The sequence below is a fragment of the Eptesicus fuscus genome, chromosome 22, assembly GCF_027574615.1.
Source record: "Eptesicus fuscus isolate TK198812 chromosome 22, DD_ASM_mEF_20220401, whole genome shotgun sequence".
NCBI lineage: Eukaryota > Metazoa > Chordata > Mammalia > Chiroptera > Vespertilionidae > Eptesicus > Eptesicus fuscus.
In genome coordinates this window covers 35,442,519-35,467,647 of record NC_072494.1, presented here as the reverse complement: position 1 = coordinate 35,467,647, position 25,129 = coordinate 35,442,519, and the positions used below count along the sequence as shown (strand labels likewise).

Genomic DNA, 25,129 nt, shown 5'->3' with positions numbered 1-25,129 from the left:
CATAAATTTATCTTATTTAAATTTTCTAACTTGTGTTCTGTAAAGATAGGTTTTCTAAAGGTTTCCTGGTCAGATCAATTTAGATATTATAACCTTCTTAAACACGTTCAAGCTTTGAAATACTTGCATTAAAGAAACATACTAAATTACCTATGTTGTAAAAATAAAATTTGAATCAAATGCCTGAGACATCCCTTAAAGCGAAAATTACGAAAAATACTGATCTATGAGACTCGTTTGTGAACCAATGCTGACTTTTATCAATCATTACAACAGCAATTACTATGTGCCAGATATTTCACCTAAATTCTCATTTAAGAGCGCTATCCCTCTGGAGCACACCCACCAGTCCTTTTCACCTCTTCTTGCCCCCAGGCTGGTTACCTTTGCTTTTCTCTCTCCTAAGCTCCAAGGGCCCTTATTCTGCCTCTATAACTTGTTTCCTGAGCCTACACTGCCCATCTGGCTCACTTCTAACTCTGTAACTTTTAAAATAAACTTAAAATCCTAATTTAATTCTCACAATAATTTCCGGAGGAGCTAATTAATATCAATTTAATTTTATCTGAAGAATCTAAAGCTCAGAAAGGCTAAGTAACATGACTACAGCACAAGCCTCAAAATGGTAGTCAATTTTCCAACTCTAAACCCCACAGGGTACTGTTGATACTTGCTGCCTCTCAAAACTTCCTGTACATCCATACAAATCTAACTACACTATAGAACTGATGTCATTGAAATTTCTGCATACTAACTACTAGAGGCCCGGTGCACAGATTCGTGCACTGGTGGAGTCCCTTGGCCTGGCTTGTGCCATCTTGCAATCCGGGACCCCTCGGGGGATGTCAGACTGCCAGTTTCGGCCCGATCCCCACAGACCAGGCCGAGGGACCCCCAACTGGTGCACAAATCCATGCACCAGGCCTCTAGCATGCATATAAGATCTTTAGTTAATTTCTTCCTGCCCTCCCTCCTTTCCTCCCCTCTAAGATTCATCAGTCTGTTCCATGTTTCCATGACTGTACGTTAAGCATCTGCCCCCAGGTGGCCAGTGCGTATCACAGCTACTGAACAGTCAAAGGGTCACTTAGGCATATATATATACACCCACACACACACATACATATACTAGAGGCCCGGTGCACGATATTCGTGCACAGGGGGTGTGTCCCTCAGCCGCCTGCACCCTCTCCAATCTGGGACCCCTCGAGGGATGTCTGATTGCCCGTTTAACGGGCAGTCAGACATCTCTCTCACAATCCAGGCAGGACTGCTGGCTCCCAATTGCTCGCCTGCTTGCCTTCCTGATTGCCCCCAACTGCTTCTGCCTGCCAGCCTAATTGATGCCTAACTGCTCCCCTGACAGCCTGATTGCCCCTAACTGCTCTCCCCTGCAGGCCTGGGTCCCCCCCAACTGCCCTTCCCTGCAGGCCCGGTTGCCCCCAACTTCCCTCCTCTGCCAGCCTGGTCACCCCTAACCTCCCTCCCCTGCAGGCTTGATCGCCCACAACTGCCCTCCCTTGCAGGCCTGGTCCCTCTCAACTGCCCTCCCCTGCTGGCCATCTTGTGGTGGCCATCTTGTATCTACATGGGGGCAGCCATCTTTGACCACATGGGGGCAGCCATCTTGTGTTGAAGTGACAGTCAATTTGCATATTACTTTTATTAGATGGGACTAGAGGCCCGGTGCACGAAATTCGTGCACTGGGGGGGGGGGGAGGTTGTCCCTCAGCCCAACCTGCACCCTCTCCAATCTGGGACCCCTCTCACAATCCAGGACTACTGGCTCCCAACTGCTCGCCCACTTGCCTTCCTAATTGCCCCTAACCGCTTCTGCCTGCCAGCCTGATCACCCCCTAACCACTCTCCTGCCAGCCTGATTGATGTCTAACTGCTCCCCTGGCCAGCCTGTTTGCCCCCAACTTCCCTCCTCTGCCGGCCTGGTCACCCCTAACTGCCCTCCTCTGCTGGCCTGATCACCCACAACTGCCCTCCCTTGCAGGCCTGGTCCCTACCAACTGCCTTCCCCTGCTGGCCATCTTGTGTCCACATGGGGGCAGGATCTTTGACCACATGGGGGAAGCCATATTGTGTGTTGGAGTGATGGTCAATCTGCATATTACCAGGATAGAGGCCTGGTGCATGGGTGGGGGCCAGCTAGTTTGCCCTGAAGGATGTCCCAGATCAGGGTGGGGTTCCCTGGGGTGTGGGGCCTGTGGTGGTTTGCAGGCCGGCCACGCCACCGGCAGACCCAAGCAGAGGCCCTGGTATCTGGGATTTATCTTCTACAATGAAACTTTGTAGCCTGGAGGGAAGCCAAGCCTTCTGTTGCTCCATGGTGGCAGCCATTTCTGTTGGGATTTATTTATCTTCTATAATTGAAACTTTGTAGCCTTAAGCAGAGGCCTGGGCTGGCCAGGGTGTGCAGAAAGCTTGGCTTCCTCCATCGCCAGGGAAACCCAAGCCTCCCTCCTGCTCTCCCCTGGCCCCAGCCACCTTGGTTGGGTTAATTTGCATACTCACTCCTGATTGGCTGGTGGGTGTGGCTGGTGGGTGTAGTGGCCCTTTGTTAGAGAGGATATCTAATCTAATAATAGACAAATATGCAAATTGACCGCACCTTCGCTACACCTAAGCCATGCCCACCAGCCAAGCCACGCCCACCAACCAATCAGGACGAGTATGCAAATTACCCCAACAAAGATGGCGGCTAATTTGCATATCAAGACAGTGTCGAAAGAAGCCAAGAGCTGCAAAAGGGAGTAAAGCTTCGAAGAAGCAAGCAAGCCAGGGGGGCGGGGGGAAGGAGAAGGGAGGAGCCAAGTCAGGGCCGGGGGCGAAGGGAAACGCAGGCGGGCTGGAGGAGAAGGCGGGGCGGGTGACAAGGGAGGAACGGAGGCGGGGTAGAGTGCAGCAGGAAATCCTATTGCAGGATTTTTCCTGCAACGGGAACGCTAGTATATATATATATAGATAGATTTCCCCCCTTTAAAACTTAGGACATTTACCTATTTACCTTTCTCCATTCTTCTACCCCTCAAAGATTTTTCATATGCCAAATATTCTCAGAATATAAGAATATTAGTTAATAGAAGCCAGGATATTTGAACTGAATTCAGGGCAGTTTTTTACAAATGCTTCATTTATTTTGAGCTTTAAGTTCCTTTTGGCTAAGATATATTGTTCTCACCCTGGCTGGTTTGGCTTGGTGGATGGAGCGTCAACCTGCAAACTGAAAGGTCCCAGGTTCGATTCTGGCCAAGGGCACATTCCCGGGTTGTGGGCTCGATCCCCAGTGGGGACTGGTCTATTAATTATCCTGATCCATGGTTCTCTCTCATCATGGATGTTTCTATCTCTCTCTTCCTCTTCCTTCCTCTCTGAAATCAACAGAAATGTATTTTTTAAAATAAGATATATTGTTCTCAACGCATATCACTTACGTTATTAAACACAAAATTTAAAAAGTCACAGGATATAAGGCAAAAAGTAAAGCATATAAGCAAAAAAAAAAAAAAAAAAAATTATAGCAAAGAGCTCCTAAAAGTTTTCAAATGGAAAAAGCAAGTTTCTATTTTCTGCAGAAAAGGGAACAGAATGAAGTTCTGAATGATAAACTAGGCACATCCATTTATTAGATAATTGTCCAAATCCCTTACTAAACCTTTTTTTAAAAATATCAACATAGCCGAAACCGGTTTGGCTCAGTGGATAGAGTGTCGGTCTGCAGACTGAAAGGTCCCGGGTTCGATTCCGGTCAAGGGCATGTACATTGGTTGCGGGCACACCCCTGGTAGGGGGTGTGCAGGAGGCAGCTGGTCGATGTTTCTCTCTCATCGATGTTTCTAGCTCTCTATCCCTCTTCCTTTCTCTCTGTAAAAAATCAATAAAATATATTTTTTAAAAAATATCAACATAATGTCTTAGTCCAGATGAATAAATATTAACTCTTGTACGGCACCCCTTTTTCCCAAAATAATCAAATTCTCTCCATATAAGAAAATCTATATATTTTTTATTTCAGAGAGAAAGGAAGAGGGAGAGATAGAAATATCAGTGGTATGAGAGAATCATTGATTGGCTGCCTCCAATTGGGGACTGTGCCCAAAACCTGGGCATGTGCCTTAACAGGGAATCAAACCTACTGGTTCATAGGTCCACACTCAACCGCTAAACCACATGGGCCTGGCAGGAAAATGTTTTAAGTCATACAAATTTCAGTGAGTATAAGATCAAGTACTACATAAGTAAAGTGGGCTAGATTTTTACCGACAGAAGTTTAGTGCAAACCACATACGTTTAGGGACAGAGAAACCTCAAGCAAATGAAACTTAAGGGGTATCAGATGGGCACATTACCAAGCAGAGTCCTGTCTGTAGTAGAGAGGGTGTCTGAAACCTCAGTGGAATATTCCCTGTTGTATTAACCCTATCCCCAGGGACAAATCTGTAGCTCTACAAAGTCAGGTTTACTGACTTATACAATGAAAGCAAAGACATCATAAGTGTGGAGCATCTCACCAAACAGGAAAAAAAACAGGATTTGGGGAAAGGTAGAATTTAGGTGAAATTTAAATGAAGCAGTGTCTTGATAGGCTCAGTAGGAAAATAGGGCTGTGTGTAAAGGGGTTAACATTAAGTCTGGACTGCAAAGTGGACCATTCACCGAATTTGTTAGCAAAGTTAAGGTAGATGTGGTATATGTGTCCAGCAACCCCTCCTCTGAAGCTCTGAAGTTGTAAATTGTGGCTGGTTCTCCATGTCAAAAGGACTTTGCTCTTTCTGACAAATGTGTGATGTTTCCTTTTTTTTTTTTTTTTTTTTAAGAATGTTGGGTAGTACAGTCAGCCCTATAATATTCTCCAGTAAAGGCTGCTCTCTCCAACCCTTTTTTTTAGGAGGATTGTATCAGCAGAGTCTTGCTTCATCAGACTCAGCCTTCTTAGTCCTCCAGGATGTTTCATTTTTATTGATCTAATTTCAATCAGTCAAGTTTGATAGTCTCTGATTTTAGAGAATCACTATAGATGCAGCATGTCTGGAATTCAGAGAGCTGTGTCTATTAATTATTCTGACCCAATGAAAAGCAGGTGGATTTTTATTTCTCAGTCAAGCTAATTTTTAGTTTCTTAAGCAGTTCATCTTCTGGGTCATTGTGTCTTGAGAGGTAAAACCCTTGTTTAGCAGGTAACTGAACAGGTGCACAATTTGAAAAATAGATATGCACTAAAAAGCATCTGAAAATGTTATACCCAGTTGAAACGCTTTTGGCAACCTGTGGTCTCTTCACCTAAAGTATTCCAAAGGCCTATAATTATAGCTATTTATGTAGTAGTTATTTAAAAGCATGGCAATGCAATTCTTTAAACAATTAGTTCCACTTTCTAGAATCTAGATAGTAATACATTTTTAAAGACAAAATAAAGGGATGCTCCAGTTTCACCAAAGTAGTACTGTGGTAAATGTTTTCTTCTATTGTGTACAACATAGCAGTCACCTAAATTAAGATTCTCTCTCTAGTCTCAACAATCCAAGAAGATACTTCTTCATCTAGAGTAATGAGTCACATTTACTTATTTATTTATAGTTAAGACTTTAAAAAACAAATAGAACACTTCACAGCATGCTCAATAACTTCTTTGTTATTAAATTCAAGCAACCAATTTTGCAACCCATCTGGACATGCAGACTCTAAATCTTATTAACTCCAGAGGGGCACCATTCACATGGACTATAATGTAGATGTGATATGGATGATGTCCCGGAGATACACAATATGGCGGCCTTGTTTTATATTTCTGGAAGTAAATAAAACCAATCTCCCTTCATTCAGAATTACTTTCTCCTTCATACTAGTTTTTAGACTTGAAAGAAACCTATGAGACAAAGTTTAAAGATTATAAAATGCTTTGTAAATGCATTTCCATTATATAAACCTAAGCAGAAGTTGGGTTTCTTTTGCTGTACCATGTTCCTTTCCCACAACAGTTCCAATGCTAATTGATTTAAAACACTAAAAAATGCAACAACTTACCTTACTTTGTAACTTTTTTTCAAGCTCAAACAACTCAATTTTTAATCTTATTTTTCTTCTAATTATAATGTACTAATGAGTGTTATAGGTATTGAATCTTTTCAAATGCCATGGATTTTCTCTTTTAGTCTTTTTTTATGATGAATCAAAAAAAAGAAAAATCTATCTATTTATGATAGATTTTAAGTTTTATTCCCGGGACAAATACTAATTAATCATATATATTTTAATACACATTGTATTCAGCTAATAATCCTGTTTTGCATTTTTGCATCTATACTTATACATAAAATGAACCCATTAATTTTCTTTTTAAAAAAATATATTTTATTGAGTTTTTACAGAGAGGAAGGGAGAGGGATAGAGAGTTAGAAACATTGATGGGAGAGAAACATCAATCAGCTGCCTCTTGCACACCTCCTAACTGGGGATGTGCCCGCAACTAAGGTACATGCCCTTGACCAGAATCGAACCTGGGACCTTTCAGTCCGCAGGCCGATGCTCTATCCACTGAGCCAAACCAGTTAGGGCAAACCCATTAATTTTCTTAGCATATTCTTTAGGTGGGTTTGGAATCTATTCACTTATTTTAGTCAGGAGGAAATGTCCTTGTATTATAAAATGTATAAACTTACTACAGCAATACCACTTACTTAACATTCACATTTCTTCCTACAAAAGCTTCATACTACACTTCACATTTTCCTCTATATTCAGGTATCTTTCTTTAATCCCTTCACATATTCTTCCACTCCTTCCAAAACAATTTTTTTCTCCACCGCCCTCCCTTCTCCCAAACTCACTTTATATTTTTAAAATATAGTTATTGATTTCTAGAGAGATAGAAATATGGGTGAGAGAGAAACATTGACTGCCTCCTGCACACCTCCCAGTGGGATTAAGCCCACAACCTAGACATGTGCCCTGTCTGGGAATCAAACCAGAAGCCTCTTGGTGCATGGGTTGACACTCAACCACTAAGCACAGCCCCCCTGCCCCCTCCAGTTCACTTTAAAGTTGGTCTTCCCTACAAAAGTCCTATTATGAACTGTAACCCCCTCCAGAGAAAGCAAAGTACACTACTACCATGAAAAGAGTAATGCTTCATGGCAGTATCTCACAGGAAAGACCATTATTGGCTTTGGGTTGGCCATACTTGGATTTGAATTCCTCCTTCACTTCTTAATAGTTAGGTGAACTGGACCTGGCACTTAAATTTCATCAAGCCTCAGCTACCTCACATATGAAATAAAGACAATATATATCTTGCCTTAAGAGTTATTTCAAGATTTTGAAATACATTAACATACCTGGCAGAGTATTTTGGTACAAAGAATTGCTTAGTAAGTGACAGCTCCACTGAGTTTCAACATTTTATTTTTAATATATTTTTATTGATTTCAGAGAGAAGGGAAAGGGAGACAGAAACATCAATGAGAATCACTGATTGGCTGCCTCCTACACGCCCTCTACTGGGGATTGAGCCTGCAACCAGGCATGAACCCTTGACCGGAATCGAACCCGGGACCCTTCAGTCCGCAGGTGGACACTCTATCTACTGAGCCAAACCAGCTAGGGCAACATTTTATTTTTTTCTAAAACTGAAGGTTGAGAAAGGGACTTCTGCTAAAGGTCCAAAATCTCTACTGCTCAATTTAGAAATTCAAGAAGTTCTCAAAACCTACTTTTTCCATAACTTTTGTGGTGGTAAACCTGATTTGACTTAAACAATGAGCGCATGTGTGTGAAAATTCCCAAGTTTTATGAGAGTAATGCATTAGATAGGAGCACTACCTCAGACTCACTGGTGATGGTACATTAATACAGTATAGATATCCTGTCACTTTTTAAATTTTTGCAGAAATATGAACTTACAAATATATACAGCCCCAATGTTTTCAAATGAGGAATTGTTTACCTACAATACATTCTATATGAAATCATCAGTAAATGTAAATCTAGTAGAAAGGAGGACAGCTAAAACTCATGCCGTCTAAATTCAGCTTTGCTATTATGTCTACACTTTCATTCCTTTGGTTTCAGTCATCAATAGTAAACTGAAGGAACTGGATTTAATTTCTGAAGTTTTATAGCTTAAAAAGTTTTTAAATTAAAAAGTACCTCTGAAAATTATTTGAAATTAGTTGAACAAATTCCTATTTAAAACATTTGGGCCCTGGTCAGTGTGGCTCAGTAGGTTATTCCCTGCACCAAAAGGTCACAGGCCTGGTTGAAAGCTTGATCCCCGGTAGGGGGCATGCAGGAGGTAGTCGATTGATATTTCACTCTCACATTAATGTTTCTCCCTTTCTCTCTCTAAAAATGAAAAACAAAAACACAACACGGGCACATTTTCCGTATAACATTTTCTATAAAGAATAAAAAAATCTATGCATGCAGAATATACTTGCCACCGAAGAGATTACTAGTAACATTCGTTAAGCTTATGTCATCATCTGTTATGTAGGAATTAAAAAAAAAAAAATCCTACCTTACAGGGTTGTAATGAGGATAAAACAAGTTAAAGTGAAAGCCTCTAGCAAAGTGACTCTATTTTCAGTAAACTACTCTAAAATGTTGAACACTTAAGTGTTGTTATAAAATTAATTCCCCCTATTATTCAGGCTTTATCAATTATGTGAGATATTTTTGAAGGTAAAGTCTACAGAAGAGTTTACATCTTAGAGGAAAATGACATGTAAGTAGTGATTACTGTACAGAAAGGGGGAGGGGAAGGATGAGCAAGACTGAATGAGAAATCTAGGTTCTAGACCCAATCTGGCACCCACAAGAGTGTGATACAAGGCACTTCATTTGTTCAGGTTCCCATTAAGTCCCTTGAAAAATAAACTTGCCTAAATTTTTTCTAACTCCAAGACTGTAATTTTATGCTGTAAATTTGAATCCAAGGCCTAAAATACTTGCGCTCTCATTTATATATAATGAGTTAGATACTGTAAAAGCTAAGAATAATACGGTATGTTACACACATCTGTGGAAAACCGTGCTGTAGCTTATTCCCATTTGAAAACTAGTGAAAACAGCTATTAATAAATATTCTTTAAATGCTTAGGTTAATATGAAAATGAAAATGAATAATATTTACAGTATTCTGAAAACCAGAAAAACCTCAAAATTACATATAGGCCTAAGAGAAGAAACATACTCCAAAAGAAGATGCGCTGATACTATTCTTTTCCAAAATGATTTTTTTAAAACAAGGCTGATTATTCTGAATCAATGTCAACTATTAATTTTTTTTATTAAATGCCCTCAGGTACATAGATCTTCAATTACACCCTGAAGCAAAAGCACTTCCCTAAAAGGACTTTTTAAATTGCAAATTTAACAAACCACCAAACTCAAGTTTAATTATTTCTGCTTTATTATTGGTCATGAGTATATTAAAGACTTCAAAAAATAGTTACAAACAGACTTTGTCACTAAAATATATAATAAAAAACCAAGTTGCTTTGAAATAATTTGAAAGTGATCCCAAAAAAATCCCACAATATATTAACCTCATTTGTCATTTAGGAGCAAATACAGAGTTAAAATTATTTTTAACAACATACTGAGCAAGAAAAAAAGTTGTGCAGAAATCCCAATGCCTCCAAAAAACTTATAGAGCATGCTTAATATATTTGTCTCCACCTGGTGATATTAAAAATCCAGTTTTCAAGTAAAATAAAGTTCTGTTTGTGTTTCAGTATTCAAATCTGGAAACACAAATTCAGGCAGATAAGAAAGTCACATTAAAGCCATCATCAAAGCCTAATTAAAAAGCAGAGAAAAAAATAACAGTACAGTTTCACCACACAGTAATTTACTTTGAGGAAGACAGAAGGTCCAATCCAGATGAAACAAATATTTGATAGTCTATTTGACCTGATCCTAAAGAAAATATTCTACATAAGTGGATGGGATACACAGGTAAATTTTATGCCAAAAAAAAGTATGCATGCTGTAACCTGGAATACCTATTCAGACGCCTTGCAAAAAGTTGGCTAAACTCTTCCCGGTGGTGATGGTGAGTTATCAGAGACGTGGGTTGAAATTAGAAGGCAGACAGGCAAGTCAGGCAGTTAGAACTCATGCCCATCCCGAGCGCAGGGTACGCAGTGCTATACCACCACCAGCTGGACACGGACGGTCTAGTCAGGAAACAGAACCGAGTAGAACAAAACCCTTTCCGGGGGGCTCCAGACCCCTTTACAGCTCCAGGTCAAAGTACTTCCGTTTCTCACAAAACTTGGAAGAGGGGAAGCAACTCTTAAAAAAACATTTAAAAACCATACCTTTACGTATTGATCCAGAAAACACTATGCAAAGTAGCCAATTCCTTACATCGCAAAGGTCACGGACATCACATGAAAAGTAACACTTGCCACAGCTCCCCCTTTCTAAGGCCTCCACCGACTGAATTGAGCCACACCCCTCCACAAATGGCACATTCCCTACAATAGCCAGGAGGACGGCAAAGGACGATTCCACCGTCCGCGGGGGAACGGCAAACTTGTTGAAATTCTCCGAATAAAGTCTAACGGTGCACTGAATGTAAGCCCTGTATTATTAAAAGTTACTGGGTAAAGAGAGGGTTACAAAAACCTCGCGACGTGTGCGCCGGCGAGAGCGGAGAGCTAGCGGGAACGAGAACCACACGGGATCTGGGTCGTGCTGTTCACCCGCACCTCCCGGAAGAAGGGCATTTCCCCGAGGAAGGACACAGCTCGTCGGGAGGGAAAGGGCGACCTCGGGGGCTCTCCCCCGCTCAGAACTCCCGAGTTGGGGGAGAGGCAGCAGTCATTTCCCAGCGACCGGCTCGGAACTCACCCGGGCCAGAGAGGGGACGGGACGGGCCCCGCCCACGCCCGATCCCGGAGGCGGGGCCCGTGGCAGAGCTGCCCTCCTCCTCGGCGTGGAACACTCCGGGCCGCTGGAAAAAGTGCTGTGCTCCCCAGCCCCCCACGCAAGCAGAGGCGGGGAAGGGGCAAGACGGGTGTCAGCGCTCCTCCTCGCTTAAGGTGGGGGGAGGGCCCCCCCAAGCCCGGGTCCGCCGCAGTCTCCCCGGCGGGCTCCAAGGGGCCGGCCCCGAGGAGGTGGGGCCTGGGTGGGGGCACTGATTTCACACCCCTCCCCCTCCGGCCGCTGGCGGTTCAGGGAACACCCCGCCCGCTCCAGTGCAGCGGGTGGGGGAGGCAGCCGAACAGCCCGGAGCCCTGCAGCGGAGCGGGGAGGGGAGGAGCGCGCATGGGCGCACGGCCGCCACCCCCACGCAGCACTGCGCGCCAGCGGGGCCCCCCACGCTCAAGGGCGCGCGCGGGCCCCAAAGGGAGGAGGCCGCGGGTGGCAGGGGAGAGCGCAGACCCCAGGTCTGTGTCCCCCCCACTCCTTCGCCGTTCACCACCACCCCCCCACCTCTCCAACCCGCTCCAGGCCTCAGACTCCGCACTGACCTGACAGGCCGAGACATGTTCGCTGTCGAATCAGGACCGAGTTGAGAAGCCAAAGACCAGGACCCCCCCCACCCCGCGCGCTCGGCGCCCCACCCCCCCCAACTTTGGCCGAGGGGGCCGATACCGCAGAACCCCGAGCTGCTGGCTTCTCAAACAACGCCGCTCCTCGGTTCAGAGGCCCGTAACCAGACGAAGCCCCCGTTCCCCCGTCTCTTCAAAATGGATGAATCAAACCAGCCGAAAATGCGCCAAAGCCGCCGTGCAACCAAACCCACTAGGGCTTGTGGACTCCGCCCCCAAACGCCCGGTCATTGGCGGCTTTTGCCAGCTGCGCCGAGCTCATTAGTCCATTTGAATCATCACGTCCCCTAGGCCCCGCCCCACGTTTTCATAGGCCCCGCCTCCCCCACTGGGTCCTGTTAGTCAAGATGCTCTGAGAGCGCACGGCTGCAAAACAAAAATGGTCGCGACGCAGCCCGCCCCCTGGTTTCCACTCCAGAGTTGCAGATTCGTCTTGGGTCGCATCTTGGAAGGACTAGAAAAAAAGATTTATAGAGGAGATAATGTCACTTAGTGTTAGTTTAACTATCTTTTATTCCGCCTGCTTGATCATCTGAAACCACACTAATAGCAGAAACCACACTAAAACCTATGGGATAGGCTGCTGATTCGTCACTAAAGGACTGTTTCAGAATTGGAGGGAAATTCCATATGTTCAAAAAATGTTATCTTAAACCCGTAAGCCCCTTCCCCTGGTTTTAGCATTTAGCCCTCAGGGGTCCAAACCCGCTGCTGGAGCAGAAAGACAGGGTCATAATGAAGGAAAAACTTTACCCCCAATTTCCATTCTGGACCTTGAGATACACTTCAGGGTCACTAAAGTCCCGATCTTGGACATTACTTCGGGGGCCTAATGACTAGAAGTATGAACTCTGGGGCCAAAGGTGTTTTGGTTTGAAGGTCCACAGCTTAATAGCTATATAACTCTGTGCCTCAATTTTCTTATGTGTAAAATGGGAAACAATAATGCCTTATAGGGTTATTCGGGTTAAATAACTTGGTATATGGAAAATGTTTAGGACAGTCTCTGGCACACTAATAAACACTATATAAGTGCTTAAAATGGTTAAGCTCAATTTTTAAAAGGTGACCTGATCCCTAGGTAGAGATAGGTGGGACTGGTAACTTAGGGTAGCTCCGATCACCCCATTAAAATCCATGAACATTTGTTGGATGCCTTAACTCTCAGAGGCAGAGCTCAGGATCCCTATGGGAACAGAAAGGTTTACCCCACCATTGTAAAGTAGACTTGAATCCCTGACACAGGCAGCCTGTTGATAACCAACTGAAGATATACGCCCGTATCAAACAAACCCACCACGTCTGTCCCCCAAAGTGTCCTTCGTAAACTCTGGTACAGTATTCTAAGGGAAAAGACCAGCACAGTGACCTAGTGAAGCATTCAAGTTATCTTCTGCCTTTTCCACACCACTCCACTCTTACTCCCTTGAATGTTTCTTTTGTTGTAAAAAGATTCATAACACAAAATTCACCATTTTAAATGCATAGTTCAGTGGCACTACTAGTAAGAACATTCATTCACATTGTGGTGCAACCATCACCACCAACCACCTCCAGGACTTTTTCATAAAACCCAGCGGAAACACTAATTCCCCATTCCCTCTTTTCCCAGCCCCTGGCGCCCACTAGCCTACCTTCTGGTCTACTGGCTACTTCTCAAACTTGTGTGAGAATTCTAAACTCCGTTTCTTCCCAACCTGAAATGCTAAACTCCCTTTCTCCCCACCTCTTTCTCAATTTGTATCCAAGTCCTACTTTCCTTTAAGAAGTCTTTCTTGATCTCTTTCTTCTTTGAACATCTATGGCACAGATCTTGATATCCCCCATAACTCCTATGATAATACTAGACACATAAAATGTATGTAATCGAAAATGATTATACAACTATGTGAAAAAAAAAATCTTTGTTTTAACAAATTGATGGGAAACGAACTTATCAAAATGTAAATTAATGGTGATTTGGACTTTTCTTCTTTCCTCCATTTCCCTTGATAAGTAGATTTAAGTTTTCATTATAAAGGTATTAGCATACCTGTATGCCCATTTAATAAATTACTCTTTTGTTTCCACCATACTGAAAAATCATTGTATGGAAAAACTTCAAGAATGCCACCACCAAAACACACACATATAAAAGGGGGAGGCAGTGTAAAGGGCCCAGTTTCTGCAGTCATACTACTTAAGCTTAAAAATCAGTTTTGCCACTTGCTAGCTATCTAACCTTGAGCAGTGTTGGTTTTTTTGTGCCTCAGTTTCCTTATTTATATATACCCTAGGGTCTTTGTAAAAATGATCTATGTGAAGTGCTCAGACTACTTGGTTTATGGCAACATTCAGATGTTAGCTGCTGGCAGCAACACTTGAAAATGGAATGGCTGCTAAAATTCCTACTTTTCAACAAGAGAGCTAATATTCAAAATTAAATGAGTCACTGCATTTCGGTGACATATGTTAACAAGTGGAACTTGTCACTTAAGCATCATATATCTGTGCATGCTATTCAAACTGCACTAATTTGGCTCCAAATTTAATTACTCATTCTCTATTCCCACACATGAACCTGGCCTCAAAATCTAACACAAACCAAGAGTCTCAAACACAAAAGGGGTCAGTTCTGTTCCTCTAACTGCCTGAGCTTGTTTTCTAACATAGGTTTTTTTCAGGTTAGATGTTCCCCAGAAACCTGAAGGGCAGAGTGAAGATGGGGAATTAGAGGACTTGCAGTGATGTCTTGGCTTCATTACAAATTCAACTCGCTGCCTTTCAGACAGTCACATTTAGAGGCATTTGTTCCCTCAACCATAAAATGGGAAGAACTGTTTGCTTTATTTCCAAGATAGTGTAATAAGCACATACAACTTACATATCTGAGGAAAGAGTTTAATACTAAACCGGACATTGGTACCCAGTGCTACCCTTCTGATATCGTGATAAGTCATAAAAGCCTACCTTGTCCCCTTCCTCTTCCTATTTGCTTTCTCCTCTTTATTCCCACTGAGTTCCTAATCAGATGGACTTTGAGTACGAGTCAAGTTAGAATGGAAAGGAAAGGTACCAAAAGCACCATTATATGGTAAAGTACTATTAAGTGCATGTGGTGGTTAATTTTATGGTAAAAGCACCATTATATGGTAAAGTACTATTAAGTGCATGTGGTGGTCAACTTGATTAGACCCTGGGGTACCCAGATATTTGATCAAATGTCATTCTGGGTGTTTCCGTGACAGTATTGTTGGATGAAATTAACACTTAAATCAGTAGTCTGAGTAAAGCAGATTGCTTTTCCCAGTGTGGGTGGGTCTCATCCAATCAGTTGAAGGCCTAAATAGAAGAAAAGGTTGACTTTTGGCTGAGTAAGCAAGAATTCTCCTGCCCGATGGTGTTCTAACTGAAGTATCAGCCTGCCAGCTGTGGGATTTTGACTGGGATGTCAGGACTTGCAGATTTTTGGATCTGTTAGCCTCCATAATTGTATAAGCCATTGAAATAGTAAATTACTTTAAATATACACTGAGTGGCCAGATTATTATGATCTCTGAATGCATAATAATCTGGCCACTCAGTGTAGACTGACCACAGAGTTGGGATTTTAAAATAAGGTTTTTCCATGTGTAAGAACTGCATTGTGGGTAGTTAGAAAGAAGCAGAGGACTTACTAGCCAGAGGCTGGGGACCACTATCTCCTGGTCCCTTGACATATCAAGATTTGCAAGCTTTCCCTTATACATAAGTACACTGAGTGGCCAGATTATTATGCGTTCAGAGATCATAATAATCTGGCCACTCCCACAGCGCAATTTTCAGTCCTTCCCTGGGTCTCCTAGAGCATACTGCAGGGAATGCTTGTTTTCTTTTGGGCCATAGAGCAGCTGTGGTTGGAGACATCTTGTCTCAAATACGGAAACTTCTCTAGGGAAGGGCTACAACAGTATCCATGTTCCAAACAATTTTACCTGAGAGGTGGCATCCAAATGATAAGATCTAATTATTTTTAGTATAATCATATTTCAAGTCACGTAAATATTTTCTTCTTCCTTAATTGTTTTCCCTTTTCTTTATGGATAGAGAGAAATTAGTTATATTTCAAATTTCTTCTTCAATTAATTTCAGGCCTATACTTTTCACCAATTAGGAGAGAAAAATCCATAAGGGCTGGCAGGCCAGCTTCAAGCAATGCTTGAAAAGGCAGGTAGATCTTGAGTCAGCAAATGGGAAAAGAAAGGATATTCTATTTTTTAAAATGGTCACATTTCTGAGGAGTATTTGGGATGTTACATCAAGTACTGAATTGGTATTAGGCGACTGGTACCAATAAATTAACAGAAAAACATTTACCTTCGTTTTTAAAGAAGGTATTTAAAAAATAAAGTCTCTATGTCCACAATACTCTTGACTAATCAGCATAGACTAACTTTTTGTTTTGTTTTGTTAATCCTTACTGGAGGATTAACAGAAGGTATTTTTCCATTGATTTTTAGAGTGGAAGGGAGAGGGAGACAGAGAGAAACATCAATGTGAGAGAGACACATTGATTGGTTGCCTCCCGCACACGTACATGCCCTTGACCAGAATCGAACCCGGGCAGAATCCATTGAGCCAAACCGGCTAGGGTGGGATAGACTAACATTTTAACAGACTCACATTAAAGGCCAATAACTATCATGAATACAAGACTTATTTCCCACTTATTTGATATTGCTGGGGTTGGAACCAGTGCATACAAATCAATGTTCTTCTCAAATAAAAAGAATTTGTTAACCCACTATTACCTTCAGAATCATTGTAATAAAAACCCTACCTGAATCTCCAAGGTCTCCAAACATTGTGCAAAAGTTATAATCAGTATTAAAAACAGACTGAGATCTGTCAGTCTGTTCCATACCTCTGGATCTATTTTGTTGGTCAGTTTATTTTGTTCATTCGATTCCACATATAAGTTAAATCTGACCAGTCAGACTTGGGAACCACTGACTTAGGATACATTTAGACAAGTGTCTCTCAAAGAACTGTAGGCCTCCAGGTTCACTAAGAATATTCATAATTTTGGGTAGGTTATAAATCACTATCCTGTGAGAATTTAACAAATTATACTGCTTAAAAGCGATTTGATACTAAAAAACTCTCCCTGATTTAGCACTTAAATTAGCTAATGATTTCCTGTCTGTCTATTCCCACCCCCAGGCAAAGATCTGTACATAATATTCCTGTGGCTGTTAAGTGCTAGCCACTCAGATTGCTCATAAGCAAGCTGCTCACAGGGTTTTGTTCTATTAACCTCTCCCTCTTCTTCCATTCAGATTCCCAGAGCTTCGAGGATCAGACAACTGGGCACCACATGAAGCATTATGCATCAAAACATCAACCCAGAAACCTGCAGAAACGGCAAACCCCTCCCTTACCCTACTGGTAGGGAGACAATTAGACCACACTAATTCCTTTTCAGAAAGAAATGCTGGCATCACACAAGATAGATCATTTGAAAGCTTGACCTTTTTTTTTTTTTTTTTAGAGGAAGGAGGAGAGGAGAGAGGGAGGGAGGGAAGGAGGGAGAGAGAGAGAAAAACATTTATATGGGAGAGACACACCACATTAATTGGTTGCCTCCTGCTTCTACCCTGAGCAGGAACTGAACTCACAACCTAGGCATGTGCCCTGACCTGGAATCGAACCTGCAACCTTTCCATGCAGGAGATGATGCCCTAACCAACTGAGCCACACTGGTCAGGCCAAGCTTGATTCTTCTTGAAGCCAAGACAAGAGAAAGCTAATTATGACTTTAGAAGCTTCAAAAATAACAGTGACTTTTGGGTCACCTCCAGTAGTCCCAAACCCAAAGATATCAAGCCCCACTCTTACTGCATCTTGGAATCAGATCTTTAAATTGAAAGTCCAAGACAGAAAGTATCTGAAAGTCATGACCTATAAGGGAAATGACCTTTGTTTTCATTTTCTTCTCAATCTGAAGTCATATCAGATTGATATCTCAACATACATCAGATGGAAAAATAAGCTCAAAAGCAGCTGAGAATTGTGATCCCGATTTCTAGTCCTACCCACAAAATCCCAGATCACAAACTGAGTGATCAGATGACCTTTCTTATACAAAAGGCACTAACTGTACAGATGATATATTGTAGAACTGTGCACATGATACCTATATAATTTTGTTAACCAGTGTCACCCCAATAAATTCAATAAAAAGGGGATGAGTGGGAAGGCACTAACTGGACCACATGCGTCAGCAGCAAGTGAGAACCAAGTTTCAGGAGATGCAGAAAAGCACATGGGTCCCAGGTGTCTTTTCTTAGTGATGACGGCCCTCCTTACTGGACAGTCAGCAGGAGACGGTTCAAATGTACTTAATCAAACTGCTGGGTGGGGAGCCAAAGGGAAGGAACTGGAACCTGGAGGGAAAGCAGGCGTAACATGACTAGCAGCAGCCCCAACTATAGGAAGGCTTGGCTTGTAGGTTGATGTAGTCCCCTTGGGTGGACAAAGACATATCTTCTTTGGAATTGCTCATCATCTTCTCAATGAGGACTCTAAAAAACAAATAAAAAATAAGCCTGAAAAGCTGAATTGAGGAAAGGGAGAAACAGCAGACACTGTCTGTCTTAGCGCCAGATGGCGTTCACTAAAGCCGCCGCGTTTGTCCCCAGTTATCTCAGGAGAGAGGACAGCATCTCTGACCTTCAGAAGCTGGCATTCAAGTGGCCCAGTCTGTTCTTATTTGCTCAGAAACAAGAAAAAAGGTACCATGGGCTGCCGTGGAAGATGGGTACATCTATTAAATCTATTTAATTTTATCAGAAATCTGTGCAAAGTGGGTAGATTAAATAAACAAGAGCTACATGTTTCTTGTTGGCCATCCACCTGCTATTTGTTACTGATACCATAGCATAGTCAATTTGATGTGGTTTATTTGTCTGAAAAGGAAAAGCTTATCTTTCGTTTGGGACACAGAAGCAAGCTGAATCCTGATCTGTGTTATTTCAGTGTCTAGTTGATTTGTACTTGAGGTTTCTGGGACACAAAACTTCGTTTCTAAATACCTGGCAGAATCCCACTGTGAGGTTCAGGGACCAAAAGATGGAGTAAGATCTCCAGTTTGGTATTTCAGAAGATTAACCCAGAATTACCTTTGCTGTCAAGTAAAAGAATTCAGTTCAAGAAACATTTATTAACCTTTCGCACTCAGATGTGGAGTGTGACTCGACACGGTTAGCATCGGTAGCAGCTCGAGAAAAAAGCAAGCGAGTGCAAAGAGTTAAGACTTGCTATTTGTCAGGCACTGTTCAAGGTTCTGAGAGTATAAATCAAAAATATGCTCCTGATTTAAAAAAAAAAGAAAAAGAAAAGAAGGCACAACAAGCTACAGTGGAAGATGGGTACATCTGTGTGCCCATAAGCTACTCACCTCATGGCCTCATTCACATTTTTGTTCTCCTTGACTGATGTTTCTGTCCAGCCCGTGAAACCGTTCTCCTTACTGAAACGGTCAACCTGGTCTCGGCTCACTGCCCAAGGGGAGAGATCACACTGGCAAAGAGAGTGAATAAAAGGCAACACCATAAACTTCCTGGGATTAGGAACACAGCTCAGATACCTGTGGATGAAAAGCCTTTCCACCGATGGCAAAGAAGAGAAGCATCTAAAATCTACATTCAACATCCTTCCCCAAGAAAGCCTCAACATCGCCAAAACCGGTTTGGCTCAGTGGATAGAGCGTCGGTCTGCGGACTGAAGGGTCCCAGGTTCGATTCCGGTCAAGGGCATGTACCTTGGTTGCGGGCACATCCCCAGTGGGGGATGTGCAGGAGGCAGCTGGTCAATGTTTCTCTCTCATCGATGTTTCTGGCTTTCTATCCCTCTCCCTTCCTCTCTGTAAAATATCAATAAAATATTTAAAAAAAAAAAAAAAAAAAGAAAGCCTCAACATCCCTTGAAAGGAGGTAGAGATGATTTTGCCAACTTGAGAAGGGAAAGTGGATCACAAGAATGGAAGAGCATTTTATTTTATTCTTTTTAAATATTGTTATTGATTTCAGAGTTGAAGGGAGAGGGAGAGACAGAAACATCAATGATGAGAATCACTGATTGGCTGCCTCCTGCATGCCCCCATGGGGGACCGAGCCCACAACCCTGACATGTGCCCTTGACCGGAATCGAACCCAGGACCCTTCGGTCTACAGGCTGACGTTCTATCCACCGAACAACAACCAGCGAGGGCTGGAAGAGCGTTTTAGATAAGCTTGCCCTCTCACCGCTGATTGAGGCCAGGAACCGTTTTCCTAGGTTGACCACGTACCTTATTGGCCAAGAGCAGGCAGGGCACAGGCTCTCCGTTGGGCAGTGTGAGCTTGCTGTCCAGGTCCTGCTTCCATCTCTGGCTGTTGCTGAAGGTAGTGGCATTGGTAACGTCAAACATAATAAGACAGGCAGAGGCATCTCGATAGTACAGGCGTGTCATAGATGTGAAGCGCTCCTGCCCTGGGAGGAGAGGAGAGGTCCCTAGAAGGTGATCCTGAGAACCAGTCCCAGAACCCCCCCCTCTTACATCCTGTCCTTTCTACCTTCGTTGTGGGAGAGAAGGCAGCATGCATGGCGGTTAAGTCCAGATTCTGTACCCAGGTTGTCCAAGTCCAAATCCCTGCTCTGTCATTTACGATCTATGTGACTTTGGACAAGTCAAGCTTTCAAGGCTAAATATTTCCCACCAGAAAAGTGGAGACAGAAGCAGAGCAGTGGCTTTATCATAGGGTCATTGCCAGGATTAATGAGTCAGTGAATAAAAAAAAAAAAATGTTTAGAAAAGCGCTTGACACATAATAAGGGTTAGCTATCATTATTGTCTCTATTTCCCGAGTATCTTGTTTCTTACCAAGATCAGCTGGAAAAAGCACCCTCCCCCTGCTGTGGGAGCATCCACCTGTGGCCTGGACAATCCACCACCTTGCCAGCCCCTCCCCACAGAGACTGCTTTGCATTTACAGGGCGAGACATCTGCAGAAACATCTACGAAAGTTCTGTGTCTGTTCAGCTCGCGCATCCTCAGCGCAGCTCAATCATCGGGAGCACACTCCTGGTTTTCCTGCCCCACTTTTTCCCTGGGAGCTGGCTGGTTACCCCAAAAAGTCTCCCTTTGTTCCTATTTTGTCTTCCCAGCCTACCTGCAATATCCCACAGCTGCAGCCTCACCATCTCGGAGTCAGACCACTGGAGAACCTTCAGAGCGAAATCCACTGAAAATACATGTATAATGTAGTTGAATAAAACTTACCTTTAAACAATCCACAGAAAACCTCAGATCAAATCTGCAGTTTCAACACTAGGGACACACAACTCCTATTCATTCATTCATTCATTCATTCATTCAATTTTTAAGTCCTCGGCGAACTGAGATGAGCCCACACTCAGGTATTACAGCTCATTCATACTCACTCTCAGAAGGGAGTCTTTAGCTTTTACTCTCTTATCAAACCAATTTATTTGATACTATTTGTCCCCAAGGCTGGAACGAGGAGGGTGGGGGTAATTATGAAAACAATTACTAATCTCAAGTTAGACAGTTTCTGGGAGACTTAGGGTGTTTTCTCAGAGAAGGGATGATAGGGGGCAAAGGGGAAATTAAGCAAGTGTGGTGGCTTTTGCCTCTTTCACATTCAATTTCACTCTTGGTTCCTAATCAAGTTGTATTATGATAAAAACGCACTCTGGGGAATTCTACATCTTCCATAAGGCTGTAGGAATTACCTTGGGCAGGAATGGGATAGAGTGACAAGGTCCCAGAGGATTCCTAGAAAGAAGACAATGCATAGCCCCGAAGGTGTGGCTCAGTGGTTGAGGGTCCACCCATTAACCAGGAGGTCAAGGCACATGCCTGGGTTTCTAGCTTGATCCCCTGTAGGGGACAGGCAGGAGGCAGCCGATCAATGATTCTCTCTCATTGCAACCATATGCTTTCTAGTAATCTTCTGGAACCTTGTCATCCCATTCCTGCCCAAGATAATTTCTAATTCTGTCTCATCACTGATGTTTCTATCCCTCTCCTCCTCTCTCTGAAATCAATAAAAACATATTTAAATGATTGTAAATGCTTGTTAACGTTTTAAAACTCCGCGTAATGAATACCAGCACACATTTGCAAATTTTACATGGGTATACATTTTTTTCCCTTTAAAAAACGTGTTTTTTTCTCCCGCTCCTCACTCTCCCCCTCTTTCTCAGAACCCTCTCCAGCCCAAGATCCAGGTCCCCAACCCACTTGAGAGAAAATTCACACCCTTCAACCCCTTCCCAGGCGTCCCGAGGAGGCGCTGGGTGGGGGTGTGAGTGGGGAGGGGGCAGTGTTTCCCGGGGTCCCTTCGCATCCTCCTCCCCCAGATGTGCAGGGGGAGGGGAGCGCGGGTGGGTGGAATCGGGTGTGGGGGGGAGGGGATGAGGGCGCGGAGCGGGAGGAGTGGAGGAGCGGGAGGAGGAGGGGTGTGTGTCAAAAAGTGTGTATTTTTTTTTAATGGAGATAAATAAATGTTTGTTACTCTCCCACTTCACCAGCTCTGCCCAGCTAAGCACCTTCTATTTAACAAAAAGGCATTTCTACTCCTGGAAAAAAAAAAAAAAAAAAAACAGTCCAAAGATCACACCTAGAAAGAAATGAAAAAAAAAAGAAAGAAAAAGAAATGATTTAACTCTTAAGGTGTTCTCTTCCTTCCTCCCTAACCCAGTTTAAGAGAAAAAGGGGTGGGAAAATAGGCCAAAGAAGTGGTGTATTTCCGATCCTTGAAGAATCCCGAGGTTGCCTTTCTTTAAGCAATCAATGGACAACAAACACAGAGCTCATCTGCCCCGATAAACGTGATTGTGTGGCCTCCGGCCTCGCCCACGCAGGCATCCCCCTCTCAGCCTGCATCAGTCCTCAGATAGGTTTTTCATTATCTCTAAAGGTTTTCTGCAGCTAGGCCAGGGCGAATGCCTTTCTGCTCCTTCAACAGCTGCCTGGGACGCAGGACAGCAGTCCCAGCTGGCCCCTCGCAGGCCCTCCACGGGGTCTCAGCGGCCTCTGCTGCCCAGGACCGCTTGGACGGCTGCCCGCGCGCAGAGACCCGAGTTCAGAGTTCCCTGGCGGACGCAGCAATTGCTCCTTTTCTCCCCCTCCCCGCCCCGCGCCTCCTCTTCACACCTTCGCCCCATTTCTTTCCAGGCAGCCAGCTCAGGTTAGGAAAACCTGGCCGGGGGAAACCCCAAACAGGCAGGCAAATCAAACACCCAGCAGTTATTCCCTCTAGGATCCCCAGACACCTACTTCCTGACCCGAGGAAGGACCCCACGACACGAGATCCCCAGCTCCCCACCCCCCCTGGAGCCCCCAGCTGGAGTCCGCGGCCCGGGTCCCCCCTCGACGGCTTACCTCCCACCGTGGACTTGTAGTGTTTGCTGAAGCTGTCCTGGGAATACCTCTGCACCAGGGACGTCTTGCCCACCGCGGCGTCCCCCACCACCAGCACTTTGAACATGAGGTCGCGGCTGCCCATGGCGAGCGCGGTGGACGTTTTATGGAGGCGGGAAGCGGGGGGGGGGGGGGGGGACTCGCTGGTTTTAACCTCTGTGGCTCCCGACCCCCTTCATGCTGAGGTTCGGCATTCCGCCCACCGCCTGCTGGGGCTGCACTGACGAGAAAGCAAAACGGGAAACTACACTCAACCTTTGCGCGCTTCCTCCCCCTGAGGCCGCAGCTTGGGTGGAGCGCGGGGCGCGGGGCGCCGGGCGCGACCTCCGAGCCCCAAGGCTGATCGCACCTTCTCCCCCTGCCCGCCCCGCTGCCGAGAAACGGAATGAAGCTAGGCGGTGCCGCACCCGCCGGGACTTCCCCGGAGCGGCTAGAGCGAGCGACTAAGCCGGGCCACCTCACTTCCCGGGCTGGGCCCGAAGATGGGAGCCCTCCCTCCACGGAGCAAACCAAACTCTGAGGCAGCAGCGGCTCACACCTCGGCTCCCCGGACTCCGCAGGCGCGGTCCCTCTGGTCTCCTCGGCACGCGTCACGTGCTGGTGGTTTGGAGAACTACATTTCCCAGCTCACCTCGCCGTGAAAATAGCAGTGGAGTGCGGAGACACGCCCGCGAGACCTCCTGGGAAGTGTAGTTTACGCAGTATTGGTTTATTAAAACTTAGGCTTGCGAACTCCTTCAACTTTCGGAATGTTATTTTAAAAATCATTCTGGAATAGAAAAGATTCTTAAGAGGGATTTGTTCGACGTGATCTCATCTGCCTGAATCAGTCCTCAAGATAGGTTTCTCATTATCTTCAGAGGTTTTATGCAGCAAAGATTAAAAATTATTCCACAGAGTTCATAAAATTTTCCACTAATAAAAGCTCAAGTGAAATCCATTTCCTGTTCTTTCACTTAGGTAGACAAACCCAGGATCTTTGTGAACAGGATAAAAGCCAACTCCTACATTTCCCTCAGGATCCCAATATCATATCGGTCAAGTTCAGGGACACTTGATCAAGAGACTGACCCTTACAAAAACCCATGCTGTTAGTGTAAGTTGTGAACATTTAATTAGTCAGAACAATAAAGATAGATAGAAACCTCGCCCTAACCGGTTTGGCTCAGTGGATAGAGCGTCAGCCTGCGGACTGAAGGGTCCCAGGTTTGATTCCGGTCAAGGGCATGTACCTTGGTTGCTGGCACATCCCCAGTAGAAACAGCTGATCAATGTTTCTCTCTCATCGATGTTTCTAACTCTCTATTCCTCTCTCTTCCTCTCTGTAAAAAATCAATAAAATATATATTTTTAAAAATAGATAGAAACCAAGAGGCAGTTCGTCATTCTCACTTCCACAATCCGTAGTCTAGCTACACTACTCGTATATCCTTTGAGCTGGAAGCTAATTGGAGTAGTGAGTCCTCCTTTTGTTGCCTCTGTTGCTCATGAATAATAATAATTAAACTATAGCCCTAGCTGGTTTGGCTCAGTGGGTAGAGCATCGGCCTGCGGACTGAGGGGTCCCGGGTTCGATTCCGGCCAAGGGCACATGCCTGGTTTGTGGGCTTGATCCCCAGTGTGGGGTGTGCAGGAGGCAGCTGATCAATGATTCTCTCTCATCATTGATGTTTCTATCTCTCCCTTCCTCTCTGAAATCAATAAAAACATATTTTAAAAAATAATAATTAAACTATAGTTTTGCAAACAATTTTAGTTTTTCAACCTGTAACTTTTTTGGTAAGAGTTAAGAGGATAATGAGTTTCATGGCAAGCAAAATAAGCCCCTTTCCTATGCTTTTCTCAGGAATGTTAGAGAAAGCAGCCGGGCCATGGGAAAACAGCCCTGCCCAGGTTTCCTGACAGAGAGGCCACCACTTACTTTTTGAAGAAGGAACATCAGTGTAGTTCACAACTTCTTTAGCCCAAAATGTTTGTTACCTAGGTAGGGGAGGTCAGGCTGGGCTACTCATATTCCAGGGTATCTCAGACCTCACAAATGGTTTTTACTCAAATGTCATTGGCTTTTACATAGTTGACCAATTTCTTAATATGTTTTTATTTGAATATGTTT

General features: G+C 44.0%; 2 protein-coding genes and 1 non-coding gene across 4 annotated transcripts in view; all 3 read right to left on the bottom strand.

Moving 5' to 3' along the window:
* NUCKS1 (nuclear casein kinase and cyclin dependent kinase substrate 1) overlaps positions 1–11,754 on the bottom strand; it is a 34,559-nt gene extending 22,805 nt beyond the window's left edge. Inside the window, exon 1 of one of the 2 annotated variants that reach the window (XM_028129271.2) lies at positions 11,490–11,754. In XM_028129271.2, coding sequence (XP_027985072.1) covers positions 11,490–11,506 — 17 coding nt within the window. In that variant the 5' untranslated portion in view covers positions 11,507–11,754. The remainder of the gene's footprint in view (positions 1–11,489) is intronic. The other variant, XM_008154194.3, reaches the window with a different exon arrangement.
* On the bottom strand, positions 4,826–4,954 carry LOC114227328 (small Cajal body-specific RNA 4). Its single transcript, XR_003613367.1, has one exon. It is a non-coding gene; the product is annotated as a small Cajal body-specific RNA 4 (non-coding RNA).
* A 3,608-nt stretch (positions 11,755–15,362) lies between the features above and the next one.
* On the bottom strand, positions 15,363–23,138 carry RAB29 (RAB29, member RAS oncogene family). The gene is made up of 5 exons (XM_008154192.3): positions 22,978–23,138; positions 20,741–20,812; positions 19,879–20,060; positions 18,988–19,109; positions 15,363–18,112 (listed from the first exon to the last, which is right to left on the bottom strand). The coding sequence occupies exons 1-5, from the start codon at positions 23,099–23,101 to the stop codon at positions 18,001–18,003; spliced, it is 612 nt and encodes a 203-aa protein (XP_008152414.2). The 5' UTR covers positions 23,102–23,138; the 3' UTR covers positions 15,363–18,000.
* Positions 23,139–25,129: the final 1,991 nt, after the last annotated feature.